Source organism: Nicotiana sylvestris, chromosome 4, assembly GCF_000393655.2.
Source record: "Nicotiana sylvestris chromosome 4, ASM39365v2, whole genome shotgun sequence".
Taxonomy (NCBI): Eukaryota; Viridiplantae; Streptophyta; class Magnoliopsida; order Solanales; family Solanaceae; genus Nicotiana; species Nicotiana sylvestris.
In genome coordinates, this window is record NC_091060.1 from 175,818,605 (window position 1) to 175,838,118 (window position 19,514).

General features: G+C 37.3%; 1 protein-coding gene across 1 annotated transcript; it reads left to right on the plus strand.

The window, feature by feature from the left end:
- Nucleotides 1–5,763: 5,763 nt before the first annotated feature.
- On the plus strand, nucleotides 5,764–6,619 carry LOC104247421 (chaperone protein dnaJ 11, chloroplastic-like). Its single transcript, XM_009803435.1, has one exon. It carries the CDS (start codon nucleotides 5,838–5,840, stop codon nucleotides 6,318–6,320), a length of 483 nt encoding a protein of 160 aa, XP_009801737.1. The 5' UTR covers nucleotides 5,764–5,837; the 3' UTR covers nucleotides 6,321–6,619.
- The last annotated feature ends 12,895 nt before the right edge of the window (nucleotides 6,620–19,514 follow it).

Here is a 19,514-nt window from a genome sequence, read left to right on the forward strand (position 1 = left end):
TAAGGAATCTGGTTTGGCTTTTGGTTTATCTGCTCCTTGTAGTTGTAAATATCCTACGTGTTGGTTTCCATATAATTACTGAAAGTATCACGAGCAGATGTCCACATTAGATTTGGTCTTTAATCGTTCAATTGAAAGAATGCCTACCGATCATGTAGCTTCGACTTATTTGTTGATGTGGTTTGATGCTAGAATCCTAATGGTGTACGAGTATCATTTTGTTGGTTTAGATCACTTTGTGGTTTCTGAAATTTGAACTAAAAGCTTATCATCTTAGACATTCCTTTTGGGCAAGGCGTTCCTTTCCCATACTGAAAATATCGTATGATTAGTAAACGTGGCGACGGAACATTCATTAATCGGATATAAGTATATGAGTTGTTCAGATACAAGTATGAATCCAGGTACATGTTTGCGTGACATAGTTACGATTCCCTAGAATTCGAGGTGTGCCATTAGCAAAATTCCATGGCCCTCGCAAAGTTTCAAATTCGTAATGGCTTTAGGCGCATTAGTTTAATAATATTACATTGTTAAACTCGGGTGCGCATTGATGCGACCCAAATCCAAATCTCGACGGAGTCGAAATGTGTTGACGACCATGGGTGCATTGATTGCGACATGGTTCGAAACGCGTTTTTACGACGTCGCAATTCTTTTAAAATAAATAATGATAAAAAGCGGTTTCACAAGTAAAAGGCACATAAGCTAGCATGTATTAAGATTAGATACAATTAAATACAACAGTTAAGCGACCGTGCTAGAACCACGGAGCCCGGGAATGCCTAACACCTTCTCCCGGGTTAACAGAATTCCTTACCTGGATTTCTGGTTCGCGGACTGTTAACAGAGTCATAAATTTCCTCGGTTCGGGATTCAATCGGTGACTTGGGACACCATTAATCTCTCAAGTGGCGACTCTGAATCATTAATAATTAAATCTCATTCTGATTGTCCTTTAATTGGAAAAACTTCTTTACGCCCTTACGGGTGTAGGAAAAAAGGAGGTGTGACAACAGACACGTATTACAAATAACAAAACGAAAACAAAAGACTTGGGGTATCATTGATAGTTGGGTACATTCGACGAACTTGCACCAGTAGCTGGATTACCACCGCCACGCACACCACCTGAAGGATATTTACGACGGTCGTGTCTTGTTTGCAAGCATATGCTAGATTTACGCGCATAAACGTTGTCACCAACATCCATTTGGTTCTGTATACGCGTTCTCTTTTGCAATTGCAGCTTGCGCAAATAGTCCTTGTTACACATCATCTTAAAAGGTTCCGGCGGCCAATAATGCTCAGCACGTAATGGCTGTAACTGCCCATTATACGTGTCTACGTATGCAGCAACACTATATTGCCTATCAATATAGTTGGTTGCCCCTAAACCAACTTGTTGAAAGCAGTTCAAGGCATGTGCGCACGACATGTGGTAGATGGTCCATTTCCCACATGAACACAACCTGTTGGCTTCATTCACCATCTGTAGATTATTCCCACGGTGTTCGCGGATAGTGGTCTTAACTTCAAAAATACCCCGGTCGTGATCGTACTGTAAAAATGAATGTCAATGTGCTCGCCTCCTGTACCTTTCAAATCTTCTCATGGGTATTGGAATAAATTGAACACCCTTGTCCATCAATGCCGACGCAGCTCCATGTCTTTCAACTAACCTCTCCGCACTCTGTTTGAATGTCATGCGGACCATGGCAGTGACAGGCAATCCACGGGCAGACTTCAACAAGCCGTTGAACAACTCCGACACATTTATAGTCAGGGCTCCCCATCGTCTGCCGCCATCAGCATGTAATGTCCACATGTGAAGCTCATGTCTCATTAGCCAAGTATAGGCTCGTGGATCTAACTGCCGGATCGCTTCCATGCGCCTCATGAATTTACACTGCTGGTGCTCAGTTGCAGCCATCCACATTAAGTCATACAAGGCCTTGTCAGGATATTTCTTCTGGAAATTGGCCTTCAGGTGCCTCACACAGTAACGGTGGTATGCATAGGGTTCTTGCCATTCAGGAAAGTGCCGTACAGAACTTAAAATACCACCATGTCGATTAGATATTAGACAAATACCTGCACGCTGTTTGACAACGTGCTGCTTCAAGTGGTTCAAAAAAAGCGTCCACGTCTCTTCGCTTTCGTTGGCACAAATGGCAAAAGCAAGTGGAAATATTTGTCCGTTGGCATCTACTGCAATCAAAAGCTTAATATCATACTTTCCATAGACATGAGTAGCGTCTATGGAAATTACAGGACGACAATGCACAAAACCATCAATTGCTGGTTTAAATGACCAGAACATATAGTTGAAAATATATTCGGGGTCTGTCTGGACTCCGCTCACGCCTCCATTCAACAACAGTCCCAGGGTTAAAGTGTTGCAGTGCGGCCATGTACCTGGGCAGAGATGAAAAAGACTTATCTCAGTCGCCATAAATAAGTTCAAAGGCACGTTTGCGACCGAGATATGCCTTTCTTTTGGTTATAGTATAACCATACTCCCGGTGGACGACTGTAATACACTCTTTAATCTTGAACATAATGGACACTTCCAAATACGGAATCAATACTAGAGAAATCAAGTCCACATCCAGGTTAAAGTGATTCTCATTGAATGTGTCCATTTCACATCTGTGGGTGCTAATAAATTTACCCACTTTCCACAAACCTGATTTCTTCTTGCTGGCATGCAACATCCAGTAACAATTCGTAAAGTCTCTACAGCATACAGCCTTGTATACCTCCATAGTTGACTCACTTACCGTCATCTCACGGCACTCTCTTATATTGTAGATTTTTACAACCCTAATTAGACGAGCTTTATCGGGGAAATAGATGCCCTTTGCCAGCACCGCTGGTCTAGACTCATCCCACATCGCTGACCGAATTTCGTCATCATCCCTTGTGAGGGCATCCACGTCCGGCATACTTGGAAAATTATCAAGGTAGGGAATATTCCGCTCATGAAATGGCACGTGGGACTCGTACACTCTTGGTCTAGCGGGGGGTGGAGGAGCATGCTCCCTCGTCAGCTCAGGTTCGGCATCAACTTCCTCCTCGTCATCCCCTCATCATGGAAGGGTGTGTCATCTCCAGACTCATGCGAATTGTTGTCATAATCACTATCATCTTCCTGACTCTACGCATCTGCCAAATCACGAGTTAGTACATCATCTATGGGCAGCTATGTGAGGTCAGGAACATCAAGATGCTCGTTTTCACTGCACAAAAAGAACAAAATGATAAGCTACCCAACTAGATAAATACTTTACATATAGCTATATCACTTTACTTACAAGTCGTACTGTCTAGCCATTTCATGATGTATATTTTCTTGTTGGTGATGACTCCCGGATGGACCACCGTGGTCCAATACGCCAGAACTACGCATATTCCAACTAGGGGCGGGGTCATAACTTGTAAAATTCATATCCGGACGGTACCCCTATGAAAAATATGAGTGTTAATACAAATCCAATTAAAACATAAAATAAACATCGCTAAATCGTAGAAAAATTAAAGTTTACCAGTCGTCTTGTGGATTATATAAAGTCGAAAAACTATTTTGTGGTTGCTCATTCGCCGGTGGTGTCAAGTTTAAATCAAGGCAAGCTCTTCATTAGCAATCTGTCCGGCAAAAATTGCTCCAGAATAACCACCCGATGACTGGGGTTATCCCTACTATGCACGCCCTCATTATTGGGAACGTCTTCAACCTTGACGTACATTTTTTATAATTTTATTACAAAAAATTTCCTGTATTCATCCGGAATCCGCAAAAAATCTCTAAGAGTTTCATCATCTTCGATGTTAAACTCAGAATAATAAGCAAACCCCTGCGGAGTCACTGAATACGGAAATCTACCGGTTACTTTAAGGTTAATCGAACGTTTCCTCACACTCATTTTTTTACGTAACAACGATACCAATTTATCGTACTCCATTGTAAGCGGCAATTTAACATTACATTGTCGAGGTGAGTTATACCTCACAGAGTTATTCTCCTGCACAACCTCACACCCCCCCCCCATATAATGAACCCTTATTTTTGGCTCTTCAGACATTATAAAAAAATGATTGATAAGAAGAAGAGAGAAATATGAACGGAAGTTTGAAGGAAAGTTTTGAATGGATTTTCATAAAATTCAAACGCCTTTAAATAAGACAAGTCCGAGCTTGGGGTGCAATTTTTTATGTAAAACGCAATATACTACCATGTTTTATGTATTTCAATTATTGTTATGTCAGTTATCTGCAGAACACTTGGTGGACCCAAAAATTAGTATAAAATGCAGTATTATACTACGTTTTACACTAAAAAAACAAATACTATTTGTAGTCCTGCAGAAGTTTATTAAGGTGGGCCCAAATTTTATAGTTTGAAACGCAGTAGAATACTGCATTTAAGGAAAACGCAGTATTGTTGTGCGTTTTCCTAAAAAAGTTTAATTTTTTAATAAAACGCAGTATTATGTATTTATGTAAAAAAAAATAAAAGTAGAAATGTATTTTGTGCCATTTTTGGCACTATTTAAGTTTCAGACTCATTGGGAATTTTCCCTCCTATATAAAGGGGACCCCAATCAATTTGTAACGTATCAGATCATTCATTGCAATAGAACATTCTTATTCTTCCCTTGTTTAACGTGCTCAACAATTATTCTTCAGCTTTATTACCTTTACGTTACTGTGCATACTTTTTTGGTCTTAACCGACCTCGAGCCCCCTGGATAACCAAGCTCGAGGCCCCCTACTGTTACAACAACGTTAATTTGGTCTATTATTTCTTCTTACTTAAGCTCAATATTACTTGTTTAATCACTAATATTAGAATACATCACGTATCTTTAAAATCACAAATCACCTTTAATTGTTACTCATATTTTTTGAGGTAAACATTTTAATTTAGCTGTTAGAAAACATATGTACTTACACGATGATTTTGATAGTCAAGCAGAATATATTGAAGTTGGATTAGGAAAGAACAAACAGTTGCGGACAAAGTAAGTCCTAGTAATTCATAGTTGTCCCATGACTTAATGCACAACTTACGAGGTAGACAACAAAAATTCAGAATCTCAGAGTCGGCTGAGTCACCAATGGATAAGCCTACGTCCAAAACAAGAACCTCACCACACACGTATTTTACCATATTGCTATCACATGGCATTTCAGAAAACTATGGTCAATTGTATGACATGGCAAATTTTAAACTATGTCTCAATTAAGTCCAATATTATCAAAGATTCAAAGTAAGGGTATAAATATGATTCTTATACTTTTAATTAGACTAATAATTTGAAACAAAAATTGTGAAAATATAACATTTTTATGGTGGTGTTTAACTTTTAATCTTTACTTCCTCCATAAGTAGAACTTTAAAGTCAAAAATTAAAAATATTGCTATGAAGTAAGCGGGGATAAAAATTCAAGACCATCCACTTTAAGGCGTATTTGTCCTGCTAGAGAACGCTTCTCTTTGATTAATCATACGTGACACGAATCTGAATCAACCAAAATCCCAATCAGATATTGAATATTAGGCGAAAAATAAAAAAAATAATAACCAATTATTTGGCATGGGTTTTAATATTCAATTTTTAAATTTGATGAATTAAGCAAAAAAAAAAACGCATTAAATTTTACACGACCTTGTGTCAAAGATATTGTGTTGAATTAAATTATATTAAAAATAAATGCTTCACCCGTCTATGACACTACCACTACAAATAGGAATATGTTCGTTCACCTATGACTTATCCAAACATTCACACAATAACTAACCAAATTGTTCTAGAACCAAAAATTTCAATCCAATGGCTTTTACTTCTACTTCTTTTCTTCTCTCAACTTCAATTACCGGCTCCAACTTTTCCGCCGGTACGCCACTAACACCGCCGAATTCTGTCAGCTTCCGGCAGCAGCGATCGTTCTCTGTTTCCGCCGCTTATTCAACCGCCGAGAGGACTACTACTAGCTCTAACATCGCCTCACAGTCATCGTTGTATGAAGTTCTGGGACTTCAAGCTGGTGCTACTACTCATGAAATTAAGTCTGCTTACCGGAAATTAGCCAGAATTTTACATCCCGACGTCGTCCGATTTCAGCAGAATTCGTCAGCTGAGGACTTTATTAGAGTTCAATCAGCTTATGCTACTCTCTCCGATCCAGAAAAACGTACCAAATATGATCGGACACTATTTGGAAATAGATTTGGACGGCCTGTTAGCGTGTCGGCGGCGGGAGCTCGTAGCCATTATACTGTTCGCCGGAAATGGGAAACCGATCAATGTTGGTAGCTTTTTTTGCTTCGAACGGTTCATTGTGGATTTTAGCACTGCTTCGAAACTCACTGGCCAATTAGTTTCGTCTCCTGATTTGGTTATGGTCAAAATCAACCATTACCATTTCACAGGTACAGCTCAAGAAGCTGAAAGTACCATGATCAAACGCATTAGTATTTTGATTATTTGATAGGGTACTAGTAGCATTTGTACAGTATATGTAAAGACGAATGTGTACATTACTACTACTGTTATGTTCGTTGGGTATAAGATACTCCTTTCACTTCATAATAAGTGATTTTTTAGACTTTTTATTTTGGTTCAAAATAAATGTTAATTTTACGTAATCAAGAATAAATTAACTTTAATTTTTTAAATTTATCCTTATTTACATATCTCAATAAATCAAGTTAACAATATACAACAACAACAATAACAACCCAGTGTAATCCCACAAGTGGGGTCTGGGGAGGGTAATATGTACGCAGACCTTACCTCTACCCCGAGGGCAGAGAGGCTGTTTCCAGGAGACCCTCGGCTCGAAAAGGCAACAAAGGACACTATATTAGTACTATCAATATACTCATAATAAAACAACATAAAATACCATAAAATCCATAACATAACATAAATACCATAAAAAACAAAGTAACAGCAATATAAGAGATATAGGAAATACGAGAAAGATGTAAGGTATTAATACACAGAAGATAAAGCCCATCATCAGTAGTTGATCAATGGCATTCTAAGACTAATTCCTAACTGGCTAGTCTCACTCTAGTGCGCTGTAAAAAAGACATCACAATTTCCCCTAACCTACAACCTTAATGCTCGATCTCCACAATTCCCTGTTTAGGGCCATGTCCTCAGTAACCCTAAGTCGCGCCATATCCTGCCTGATCACCTCTCCCCAATACTTCTTAGGTCTCCCTCTACCTCTCCTCGTACCCACCACCGCCAGTCGTTCACACCTTCTCACCGGTGCATCAGTGTTCCTCCTCTGAATGTGCCCGAACCATCTGAGTCTTGCTTCCCGCATCTTGTCCTCCATGGGGGCCACCCCCACCTTCTCTCGAATATCTTCATTTCTAATCTTATCCTTCCTTATATGCCCGTACATCCACCTCAACATCCTCATCTCCGCAACTTTCATCCTCTGGATGTGTGAGATCTTCACCGGCCAACACTCGGTCCCATACAACATAGCAGGCCTAACCACTGCCCTATAAAATTTACCTTTCAGTAACAGTGGCACTTTCTTGTCACACAGGACTCCCGTCGCTAACCTCCATTTCATCCACCCCACCCCTATACGGTGTGTGACATCCTCGTCGATCTCCCCGGACCCCTGAATAAACGACCCCAGGTACTTGAAACTACCCCTCTTAGGGATGACTTGAGAATCAAGCCTCACTTCCACTCCCGCTTCCGTCGGCTCTGCCCCAAATTTGCACTCAAGGTATTCCGTCTTCGTCCTGCTCAACCTGAAACCTTTGGACTCAAGGGTATGTCTCCAAACCTCTAACCTCTCGCTGACGCCGCGTCGTGTCTCGTCGATTAGGACTATGTCATCAGCAAATAGCATGCACCATGGCACCTCCCCTTGAATATGATGCGTTATAGCATCCATCACCAGGGCAAATAGGAAAGGGCTGAATGCAGACCATTGGTGCAACCCCGTAATAACCGGAAAATAATCTGAATCGCCTCCTGCTGTCCTAACCCGAGTCTTAGCTCCATCATACATGTCCTTAATCACCCTAATGTAGGCAACCGGGACCCCTTTAGCCTCTAAGCATCTCCATAAGGCCTCCCTAGGAACCCTGTCGTACGTTTTCTCTAGATCGATAAACACCATGTGGAGATCCTTCTTCTTATCCCTGTATTGTTCCACCATCCTCCTAATAAGGTGGATAGCTTCTGTGGTAGATCGCCCCGGCATGAACCCGAACTGGTTGTCTGAAATAGACACCGTCCTTCGCACTCTCATTTCTACCACTCTCTCCCAGACTTTCATGGTATGACTTAGTAATTTAATACCCCTATAGTTGTTACAGATCTGGATATCGCCTTTGTTCTTATACAACGGGACCATTGTACTCCACCTCCACTCTTCGGGCATCCTATTAGTCTTGGATATAACATTAAGCAACTTAGTAAGCCATTCCAAGCCTGCTCTACCCACACACCTCCAAAGCTCAACCGGAATTTCATCTGGTCCGGTAGCTCTGCCCCTTCTCATCTTACGCATTGCCTCCATGACCTCATCGACCTCAATGTCCCGACAATCACTTAGTACATGGGGGCTTTCGACGTTCCTCAATTTATCTAGTACAATATCCTGATCCCCTTCCTCACTTAGAAGTTTATGAAAGTAGGTCTGACATCTCCTCTTTATCTGGTCATCCCCCAACAAAACTTTGCCGTCCTCGTCTTTTATGCACCTCACTTGGTCCAAATCCCGAGCCGTCCTCTCTCTCACCTTAGCGAGTCGGAGTAACTTCTTCTCCCCGCCTTTGTTCCCTAGTTCCTCATACAAACGAGCAAAAGCTGCCGTCTTTGCCTCCGTCACTGCCATCTTTGCCTCCTTCCTAGCTACCTTATATCTCGCAATGTTCGCTCTCTTCTCCTCCTCTCTAGTGCTCCCCACTAACCGCAGGTAAGCCACCTTCTTCGCTTCCACTTTACCTTGTACAACTGCATTCCACCACCAGTCTCCTTTGTGGCCACCGTTGCGTCCTGAAGATACCCCTAACACCTCTCTCGCCGCCTTCCTTATATAGTCCGCCGTTGTCGACCACATAGTGTTTGCGTCCCCACTACTTCTCCAAGCTCCCATTGCCGACAACCTTCCTTCCAACTCCTGGGCTTTAACCTTAGTCAAGGCGCCCCACCTAATCCTCGGGCGGCCTCGTACTGACCTCTGTTTCCTTCTTATCATAATACTAACGTCCATCACCAAGAGCCTATGTTGCGTTGCAAGGGTCTCACCTGGGATAACTTTGCAATCCTCGCACAACCTTCTGTCGCATCTCCTGAGGAGGAGATAGTCAATTTGAGTCTTCGCCACCGAACTTTGGTAAGTAACCAAATGCTCCTCTCGCTTTGGAAAACTCGAGTTTGCAATCACTAGATCGAATGCCTTGGCAAAATCCAACAGTGAGATGCCCCCTCCGTTCCGTTCCCCGAAACCAAAGCCGCCATGCACCTTAGTATAACCACCTGCAGACGACCCAATATGGCCATTGAAATCCCCTCCTATGAATAACCTCTCGGAAGGTGGAATACTACGAACAATGTCATCCAACCCTTCCCAAAGTTATGATTAACAATATGCAAATCATAATTTAGGGTAATTTAGTCGTAATACTTATTATTTTCTAGGAGTTACTATTTTCTTAAAGGGTGTACCAAAGGCCAAAATATCACTTATTATGGACGGGGTTGTGACACAAATAGCCGATCAAATTCAATATTTATTTTTTCTAGCCGTTATACATTGATTATACTCAATTATATATAATTATATATATATATATATATATATATATATATATATATATATATATATATTACACATGAATTATAATCATTTAAGATATTAGGTGAGCGGTTATTTGAGTTAATTCTACAATAATAATCAGACGAAACTTTTAATGTCTGAAAGCGCATCAAAATTGTACTATTGACACCTGTATTAATTTTCCATTTGGTGCTATTAATGCAAAGTTGAAAACCGGTGCTATAGTTTCGTTTTCTGTGGCCTCTCCTTGATCCAAATTGTAAGATGAAAATGGTGTCAATTTGGTCCACAAAATCCATTCGGTCCCCACTTATAGGATAAGAATTACGTGTCATAACGAATTCATGGAAGAAAATGCACATTCCTAGTAACATTAGCTGTTTCGTAAAGTAGACTAAAACAACCCTAATTTTCCTCCGTAACTATCTTAATGTGTTGTTAATAATTAGGAGTGTCAATGGTTCGGTTCGGATTTGTTATATTATAAATTTTATATTATATTAATTTTTTAATTATTTTATTATATATAATTAATATTAGATTTTTCGAAACCGTTTCAATTATGTCGGATTTTTTTCGATATCGATACAGTTCAGTTAATTTTTGGTATTTTTTTAAATCATGTAAAAGTTACTAGTAGAAGCACAATACTGTAACATACGCACTTTTGTAGGATCTAAACACTCTAGACATTTTTAGAGTTTAAATGGTCATGAATTAAGAAAATATGAAAGATATCCGTCAACTATTTTATAGCAGCGTAAAAGAAACTAAGCAAATACAAAGAATAATATATAAAACACGCGAGTGAAAAGATATTAACCAAGCTAGGACTCAAGAACAAAGTCTATAGAAGATTAGATATTCAAAAAGATAAATCTAAATCATACGAAAGAAAATACATTCAATACATTGTAGTTTGTTGCTCATAGTCGTTACAATAACCATGTGTCTTGCTAGTGAATATGCTGAAAATAATTTAGTTTCAATAGAAGCAGTATAATAGGTATGAGAATTAGGATTTTGAGTTTATTTTCTTGTGGCTTGTAACTGTTTTCATAATTCCAAGGACCAAGAAAGAATTTAGTGCTTTATTATTTTAAAATTAATATATAAATATATTTTTTACATATTAATTTATTCGGTATAATTCACTATTTTTTAATTTAGTTTCGTAAAATAAAAGTTATATCCTAATTATCGTAAGATTATAAATTTATGTAAAAATCTATGATTTTATTAAAAGAAACCTAAAAATTAATTCAATACAATACGATTAAGTTAATTTAGTTGTTTTTAAATATTCATTGACAACCTTACTAATAATTGATCAGAAAAATAAAAATCATCTGGAAGCAATCAACTGTCAGACATGTGATGGGCATGTAGGTTAATTTGACTGAACTTATAAAATAAAAGGTTGGCATGACCATTGAATTTGAAAAATAACGAAGCATAACAGTAGTGGTGAATCAATAACAGTCACAAAATTACTTTTATAAAAAGTATCTGAAGTTTACTCACTGTAATGGCGAACATGGCAGAGCAAAGCTTATTGTACTGGTTCGGTAGAACTCACTAATTTTGACTTATATTTTATATTTATATTTAAAAAATTTATTATGTATAAATAATTTATTTAGAACCCAACAAATAAAAAAAATTATAATTTAAACCCTATAAATTAAAATCCTAACTCCGACTCTTATAACAAACCACACGGATCTTACCAAAAACACACTAATCAAGGTGATGTTAATGTTACACTAAAAGTTACGTGCCTTTATTATAATAGCGGGAAAAAAAGTTAGTTATTTTAAGTGAGAATAATTTTGTTAATTTATTAATTAATATACCAAATTTAATTACTTTAATATGACAAAAGATCACATCTTTAACTAATTGATCATTTTTACACGATTTAATTTCTACAACTTGATAATTTGTTTGTTTTTTTGTGACATCCGATCATGATCAAATCAAGCAAGTAAATTAGCCACTAGCATATGAAAAGTGTCATCCTTATCTACAATTATTAGCAGAACGACACGTTATATTACGCAACACAGACAATGACTTAGTATATTATTCTTAAATCATTCTGTCCTATGAAAAAAAGAAAGAAACATAGCAATAAAAAGACATTATAAGTTTGAAAATATTGATACAAAGTGTAGCAGGAGAACAATTTAATCACGAATGAAGACTGTGCGAGTCTTCGATAAATAATCAATTTCTTAAATAGAAAATGGAAACGAAATATGGAGAGTCGTTACTTGTTAAAATTCGACGCCTTGCTTCAAACGGCGTGATTGGTCAGTTCTCCTTCTCATTTGAATAACAGACTAAACTACAGCTCTACGAATCCGCCGACGAAAGAAGATATTCAATTCAACCAGCGCCAAAAATGAAGTCAAAAACGAATTCTAATAGTGTTGTAGAAACCAATGGTCCATACACCTGGACTTATAGCCGCCAGCCCAAAAAAATAATTGATACTCCCTCTGTTCCAACTTATGTGAGCTAGGGCTATACACGGATCGGATCGGATTTAGCACATTTCGAATTCGAATTTCGGATTTCGGATTCTAGAAAATGCAATCCGAATCCGATCCGAATTATATCGGATTGGATCGGATTTTAAAGTTTGGATCGGATCGGATTTCGGATCGTATTATGCCTCAAAGTTGCAAACTAATATGTATATTTTCTTTGTAAATGAGGCAATACATTAAGAAAAATTCATGTTTATGCAATTATTAGAGTACTATGATGCCAATATAACTAAATCTAGCAATTGTAAAGGTAATAACTTGGAGGAAGATGCAAAGGAAGTCTGGCTATCCGAAATAAAAGTGTAGTATTTATACATTACCTAATAATTTCGAATTACGGATCGGATCGGATTAAAATACCAGTCCGAATCCGATCCGAAATCCGAAATTTTAATAAACACAATCCGAAATCCGATCCAATCCGAAATTGAATGGATCGGTTCGGATTTCGGATATCCGATCCGAATGAACAGCCCTAATGTGAGCCTATTTGACTGGACATGAAGTTTAAGAAAAAATAAAAAAAATTAAATTTGTGGTTCTAAACATGTCAGAAAGGGGCCCAGAGTATTTGTGTGGTTCTAAAAGCTTCTCATTAAGGGTAGAATTGAAAATTTAAGCTAAATTGTTTCTAAATTTAGAAAGGGATCATTCTTTTTTGAACGGACTAAAAAGAAAATAGGTTCACATAAAATGGAACGGAGGGAGTAGTAGCATAGTCAGGAATCTCACTAAGGGGGCATTTGCATCTATACCTGCCTTTTGGGTCACGTTTTAACTTATACCCGCTTTGGAAAAAAATTGCAAGTGTACCCATTTTTCACGTAACTTCAGGCATACAAGCCTGAAATAGTGTTGGAAATTAAATCAAGATTAAGTAGTATTCCTACGTCATCTAGGATTTGGTATTTACTAGTTTATTTAATTTATGTCTAATTAGGATTCGCGACCTAAATCATGTAGGAATAAGTTTTCTAGATTCTAGTCAATTTTGATTTTGTAGTATTATAAATAGGAGTGCTACTACATATTTTCTATTGTATAGAGGTAGCTATGATGTAAAGAGATTCAAGAGTTTATGAGTTGTGAAAAAGCTTCCTACCAAGTTCTTTCCCTAGTTTAATAAATTTCTTCTATATAGCTTTTGCTAAATTTCTTGCTTGTGCCTAAATTGTTCTTCGGGGTATTTCAATCCTTCAAATTGGTATCAGAGCTTTCACGATCTTGGGAGAGAATTAAATAGCTTCCGCTGCCGGCGGGCGGCGCTAGCCAATGGGTGTCGCCCGTCTGGCCAAAAATATGTTGGTAAAATCATAGATAGTTGTCGATAAAATTAGGTTATTCGATGAAAAATTCCATCACATATTCAAGAAGAAAAAAATAAGTTTAAAGAGATGCAACAAATATGACACAAAATGAAGAAACTCTTCACTAAAAGTTGGAGAGGTTTAAAAAAAGTTGGAAGTTGATTTTGTATTTCAACAAAATTAAGTGTTGGTGACAAAGTACATCAACGGGTGTTGAAGATAGGTGCTTCAACAAAATTGGGTGTTAATGACAAAGTGCATCAACGGTTGGTGACAAAGTGCATCAACGTGAGTTGGAGACAGGGGCTTCAACAAAATTGAGTGTTGGTGACAAAGTGCATCAACGGTTGGTGACAAAGTGCATCAACGTGAGTTGGAGACAGGTGCTTCAACAAAATTGAGGAATGAAGACATGTGTTTCATCAAAAGTGAAAGCTGGAGAGAAATGATCCACAATAAATGTAAAATGAACAAGTCAGACGTATACAACTTTGAATTACGGGAGAATGTTGGAAAACTAATTCAAAGTTGTAGTAGAAAACCTTAGTTATTTAGGATTTGATTTATTTAATTCATGTCTAAATAGGATTTGCAGTTAGAATAAATATAGGAATAGACTTTCCTGTTTCTAGTTTAAATAGGTTTCATACTATTATAAATAAGGGTTTTGATACCTTATTTTATGTGTGGAGATGTGTGGAGGAAATAAAAAATTGTAGAGAGCTTTTAGAGAGATTAATAATAAAATATTTTCCTTCAAATTGGTATCAGAGCCTGTGCGAGATCCTGCTAGAGCCGGTAGGAGATCCAAAAAAAAAAGTATGGATACTCTATTACCTAATTGTCCTCTTTTTGTGTTTGATGGTAAAAATAATTTTGAAACTTGGTATCAGCATATGAAGATTTTTTAAGGCTATTAGATTATGGTCCACCATCGATAATGATTTGAGGAACCTCCAGAAGGCACAACACTGACGGGTGATGCAATTATACAATTGGAGAGGAAGAGACATTTAGATTATAAGGCACACTACTATCTCACCATAAAGGTCAACTTGTATGTATCTAAAAAATATTTGCATGCAAAGTCAACAAAGGAGGCTTGGACAATCTTGGTGAAGTCACATCGAAAAGTTGCCGACATAAGGAAAGAGAAACTGCAAGAGTTTAGGAGTCAATTTGAGTTGGCTTGTATGAAACCAACAGACTTCGTTACAGAATTTATTGCAAGAATTACTGAAATAGTCAATGGTCTAAGGACCAATGGAGAAGTATTGGAAGAAGTTAAAATTATTGAGAAAATATTGCAGTCACTTAGTTTAAAGTTTAACAACAAGAAAGTTACTTTTGAGTCTACCAAAGATCTTAACACTCTAAGACTTGATGATTTAGAAGGCGAATTGGTGACATATGAGAGATCATTGAATCAACAGAAAGATGAGACATTAGATGATACATCACAAGAAAAAGATGATCAACCAAAAGAAAAAGAAGACACATCAAAGATGACGAAAATAAATCAAGAAGGCAAAAATTCAGAAACAAAGGAGAAAAGAAGATAAGGTACATGTAATTTTTGTTATTATAGTTCCATTAAATGCAAAGATAAGTCAAATAATATTCAAATTGATCTAGCATAAATTTTTGAGATTGTTAAAAAGGACGATTTAGTTGCAAGAGATGCCCGTCCAAATGAGGTTGATATTTTACAAGAAAAATTATTTGATGGTATTTAAGATGAACCGAGTAATAAAAGAAGCAAGATGGTTCATCAAGAGAAAGTTTTTATTAATCAACCCAAGATTGAGGCAGAAATATCTTAGGATCCAGAAACACAACAACACATGATTATAGATACTGAAGATGCAATCGATTTCGTGCCATTGTTCGAAATTGCATGACGAACTGTTCATTAACGACATTATTCTACAACCTATAAAATTGCCAAGTGGAGTTGATTGGGTGTACAAGACTACCCACAAAGCATTTAGAGAAGTAGATGGTTTCAAAGTAGAGAAAAAATATGTTGATGATATTTTGAAGGGATATACCATGAGCAAAGACAAGTCATAAATGGCCAATATTGAAGAGAAATTGAAGTTAACTAAAGATGATACTCGCGACTTTGTTGATGCAACATATTTTAGGGAATTGGTGGAGAGTCTAAGGTACTTGACTTTTATAAGGCTTGATGTTACTCATAACATGCTCAAGTTTGAATATCTTGGTTTAAGGGAGGTTGTTGGAAATTAAACCAAGATTAAGTAGTATCACTACGTCGTCTAGGATTTGGAATTTACTAGTTTATTTAATTTATGTCTAATTAGGATTCACGACCTAAATCATGTAGGAATAAGTTTTCTAGATTCTTGTCAATTTTGGTTTGCAAGAGTTTATAAGTTGTGAAAAAGCCTCCTAACAGGTTATCTCCCTAGTTTAATAAATTTCTTCTATATAGCTTTTGCTAAATTTTTTGCTTGTACCTAAATTGTTCTTCGGGGTATTTCAATCCTTCAAGTAGCAAAGGCAATCACGCAAACTTCAACATTCTAGTAGACGGGCCTGAAGTAGCAAAAATTGTTGAACCAAGTATTGGCTAAAGTTTTTGTTTGTAATTGCTGAAGTTAAGCATTTCTAGTAGCTGAAGTTTTGTTCTATATTTGTTGAACTTTAGCATGTTTTAGCTGAAGCTTTGTTATGTTTGTAATGAACTTCAAGACTGAAGTTTGTTTTGTATTTGCTGAACTTCAGCATTCTAGGAGCTGAAGTTTTTGTTTATATTTACTGAACTTAAGCATTCTTAACTTTTGCTGCTTATAACCAAAAGTTAAGAATATGAGATTGCAAAAATGGAAGACGAGTTGAAAATAAAGACTGAGCTTATAACCAAGCAGAATAGACTGATTCAAAATTGGAGGAAGGAGTTGAAGGACCAATTAGACAAAGACAATATTGAGTTGAAAAGGGTGTAAACTACAAAGGAGTTTCTTCTTTTGCGAGGTCCATTATGTTGTTTTCTCTTGCTATCATCCATTAGCTTTCTGTATTGAAGGTGCTGGAAGACAACGAGCTCACTACAAAGATGACATGTGGCTAGCTTTCTGTATTTATTTGTTTGAAGTTATTAGGTTGGTCGAAGTACATAAGTAGCAAACGTTAGTCTTCAGCAGAAAGTTCATCCCTATGAACTGAAATTTCATAGCAGCACCAACACAGCAGAAGAAGAAGAGAAGGGGGAGGAGAAAGGGGGCTGGAGTTGTTTAAAAAGTTGGTACAAGTTAAAACTTTTTTATAAAATGGGTATAAGTTAAATGGGGGCGACCAAATAGGGTGCCCCGTGCAATTTTTACCGCTGCTAAGTGTAACCAAATTTAAAATCTAATAATTTCTTTTTTGATGAATGGATGCATCAAATTTTTTTACATTAAATTATGGAATATTTAGCTAAATAATTAAAATACTTATAATAGAACTATAATTTTATAAATCAAAACCAACATAAGACAAGACAATAACAAAAAAATTACCAATAAAAGTAAGTATAAAACCAAAGAAAAGAGAGAGTCGAGAGAGTTTGTAGCATGTAGAGGACTTCTGTTGAAGAAATTTTTGTAGAGCTTGACTTTTATTTAAGAAATAACTTTTTAAATTAGTTGTGATGAATCCATTGGATCAAGTTACTGTGGAAGAGGTTGAAGCCCAGCAAAACGAGAGTGAAGTTGGGCCAGGGTCTGTTAGAAGAAGCCAGCATACAAAACAACCCAACAAGCTTGTACAAGATTATGTGTTAAGTTAAAGGGAAAGAAGGCACGTGTCAAGCAAAATAGAGGTTATCTTAATCTGTTATATGTGCGAGCAGTTTTAGAGTAGTGGGCAACCAAGTTGTTGTAGCAGTTTCTGATTTCTCATCCCAGTTTCTTCTGCGTATCCTCATCCCCTTTTTGGGATTATTTCTATCTTATGTCTTTCTTGCAATCCTATCTTTAAATTCCTGTAATCTTCATTGTAAACATTCAGTTGTTATTAATCTACTAGTGGTTACTGCTAGTTTAAGTTGAATATTAGTTTGTTCCATTTGGTGCTTTCATTGATTCGTGCTCTATGGGTGATTCAAAGCTTAAGAATTCTGATATTCCATCTGATTCTTCCTCTAAGGTTTCTCAGTTATCGTCTCGTTTTGATACCTTGAGCCAACTTGTCCAGGAGTTCATGTTCTAGGAGTTCATGTCAACTGTCTCTGCTCAATCTGCGGCTATCGAACCGGTTCGACCCCTATCACGACCCGAAATTCCAACTTTCGGGACCATGATGGCGCCTTCACTTGCTAGGCAAGACAAATCTTTAAGCTAATTTCAATCAATTTCAATAAGTACAATCAATTAAGCTGAAATGAAACTAAAATTGAGTGCGGAATAACATAAAAACCAATAATATCTAAGTACAACTCGGATATGGAGTAACAATTCTCGAGCTTCTAGAGTTTCAACATATAGAGTTTTAAATAAGTTCAATTGTCTCGAATGATAAGAATAGTAAATAAGGAGAAAGTGGAAGGGACTTCAAGGTCTGCGGACGCCAGAAGATCTACCTCGAGTCTCCAAAAGCAGTTCCGAGCTGAAACATCTCACGGGCAGTTGGGATCAGTACCAAAATCTGCACAAGAAATGCAGAGTGTAGTATGAGTACAACCGACCTAATGTACTCCGTAATTATCGAGCCTAACCTTGACGAGGTAGTGACGAGGCTATGGCAAGATACCCACATAAATAAACCTGTGCAGATAACAATACACGTACAACATAACAACAATTAACGGCTAAACATGTATTATTGGGAGGGGACATGCGAAAGAGGTACAAGATACGATAACTACAGCAGGAAATGATAACCAGAACAGTCAATAAACCTTTAACTAGTAACACAAATAAACATAATCAACAAAACTGCACGACATCACTCTTCGTGCTTTTACTCTCATTTTCATCATAAATCAATAGATACGGCACAGAATCACCCTTCGGCATTAACTCTCAAATATGGCACGACATCACCCTTCATGCATTAACTCTCAAATATGGCACGACATCACCCTTCGTGCATTAACTCTCAAACATGGCAAGACATCAACCTTCGTGCATTAACACTCTCATTTACCATATAACAATAGGGAGATGAAATAAACAAGCAAAAGCTTTACGTCAATAATGGTCCAACAAAACCAACCTCAACTTCAGAAATAATACCCAGTTATCATAGACAATCCATAAATGCAGAAAGAACGATCAATTTAGTGACTAACTAGTCTAAACATATATATCATGATCAAGGAAAGCAATAAATTACAAGAAACAAGTCCCACCTGCATGCGTTAACCCAACAACAACGCATAAATACTTGTCACCTCACATATACATTGTACCCAACATCTAAACAGGTAGCAAATAGGCAAACAATTCCTAATCTCTCAAGTCAAGGTTAACCACGACACTTACCTCGCTCCAAAGATCAACTCAAGGATCAACCACGGCTTTCCCTTTCAAACAAGCCTCAAAACTAACCAAATCTAGCAAATTATCAACCAAACTATTCAAAATAAGCCTTAGGAACTACCTACGATTGCAAAAGATTCAATTTAAGTTATTATTGAAAAAGTCAACAAAAGTCAACTTCCGGACTTGCTTAGTCCAAACCCAAAATTCGGACCAAAACTCGATTACCCATTCACCCCCGATCTTGATTATGTAATTTATTTTGAAAATCTACCTCAATTTGAGGTCTAAATCCCAATTTTACAAAAAAATCATAATTCTACCCAAACCCCCAA

Bases quoted from the DNA above. Each gene is read 5' to 3' on its own strand.
- LOC104247421 (XM_009803435.1), top strand. From the start codon at position 5,838: ATGGCTTTTACTTCTACTTCTTTTCTTCTCTCAACTTCAATTACCGGC.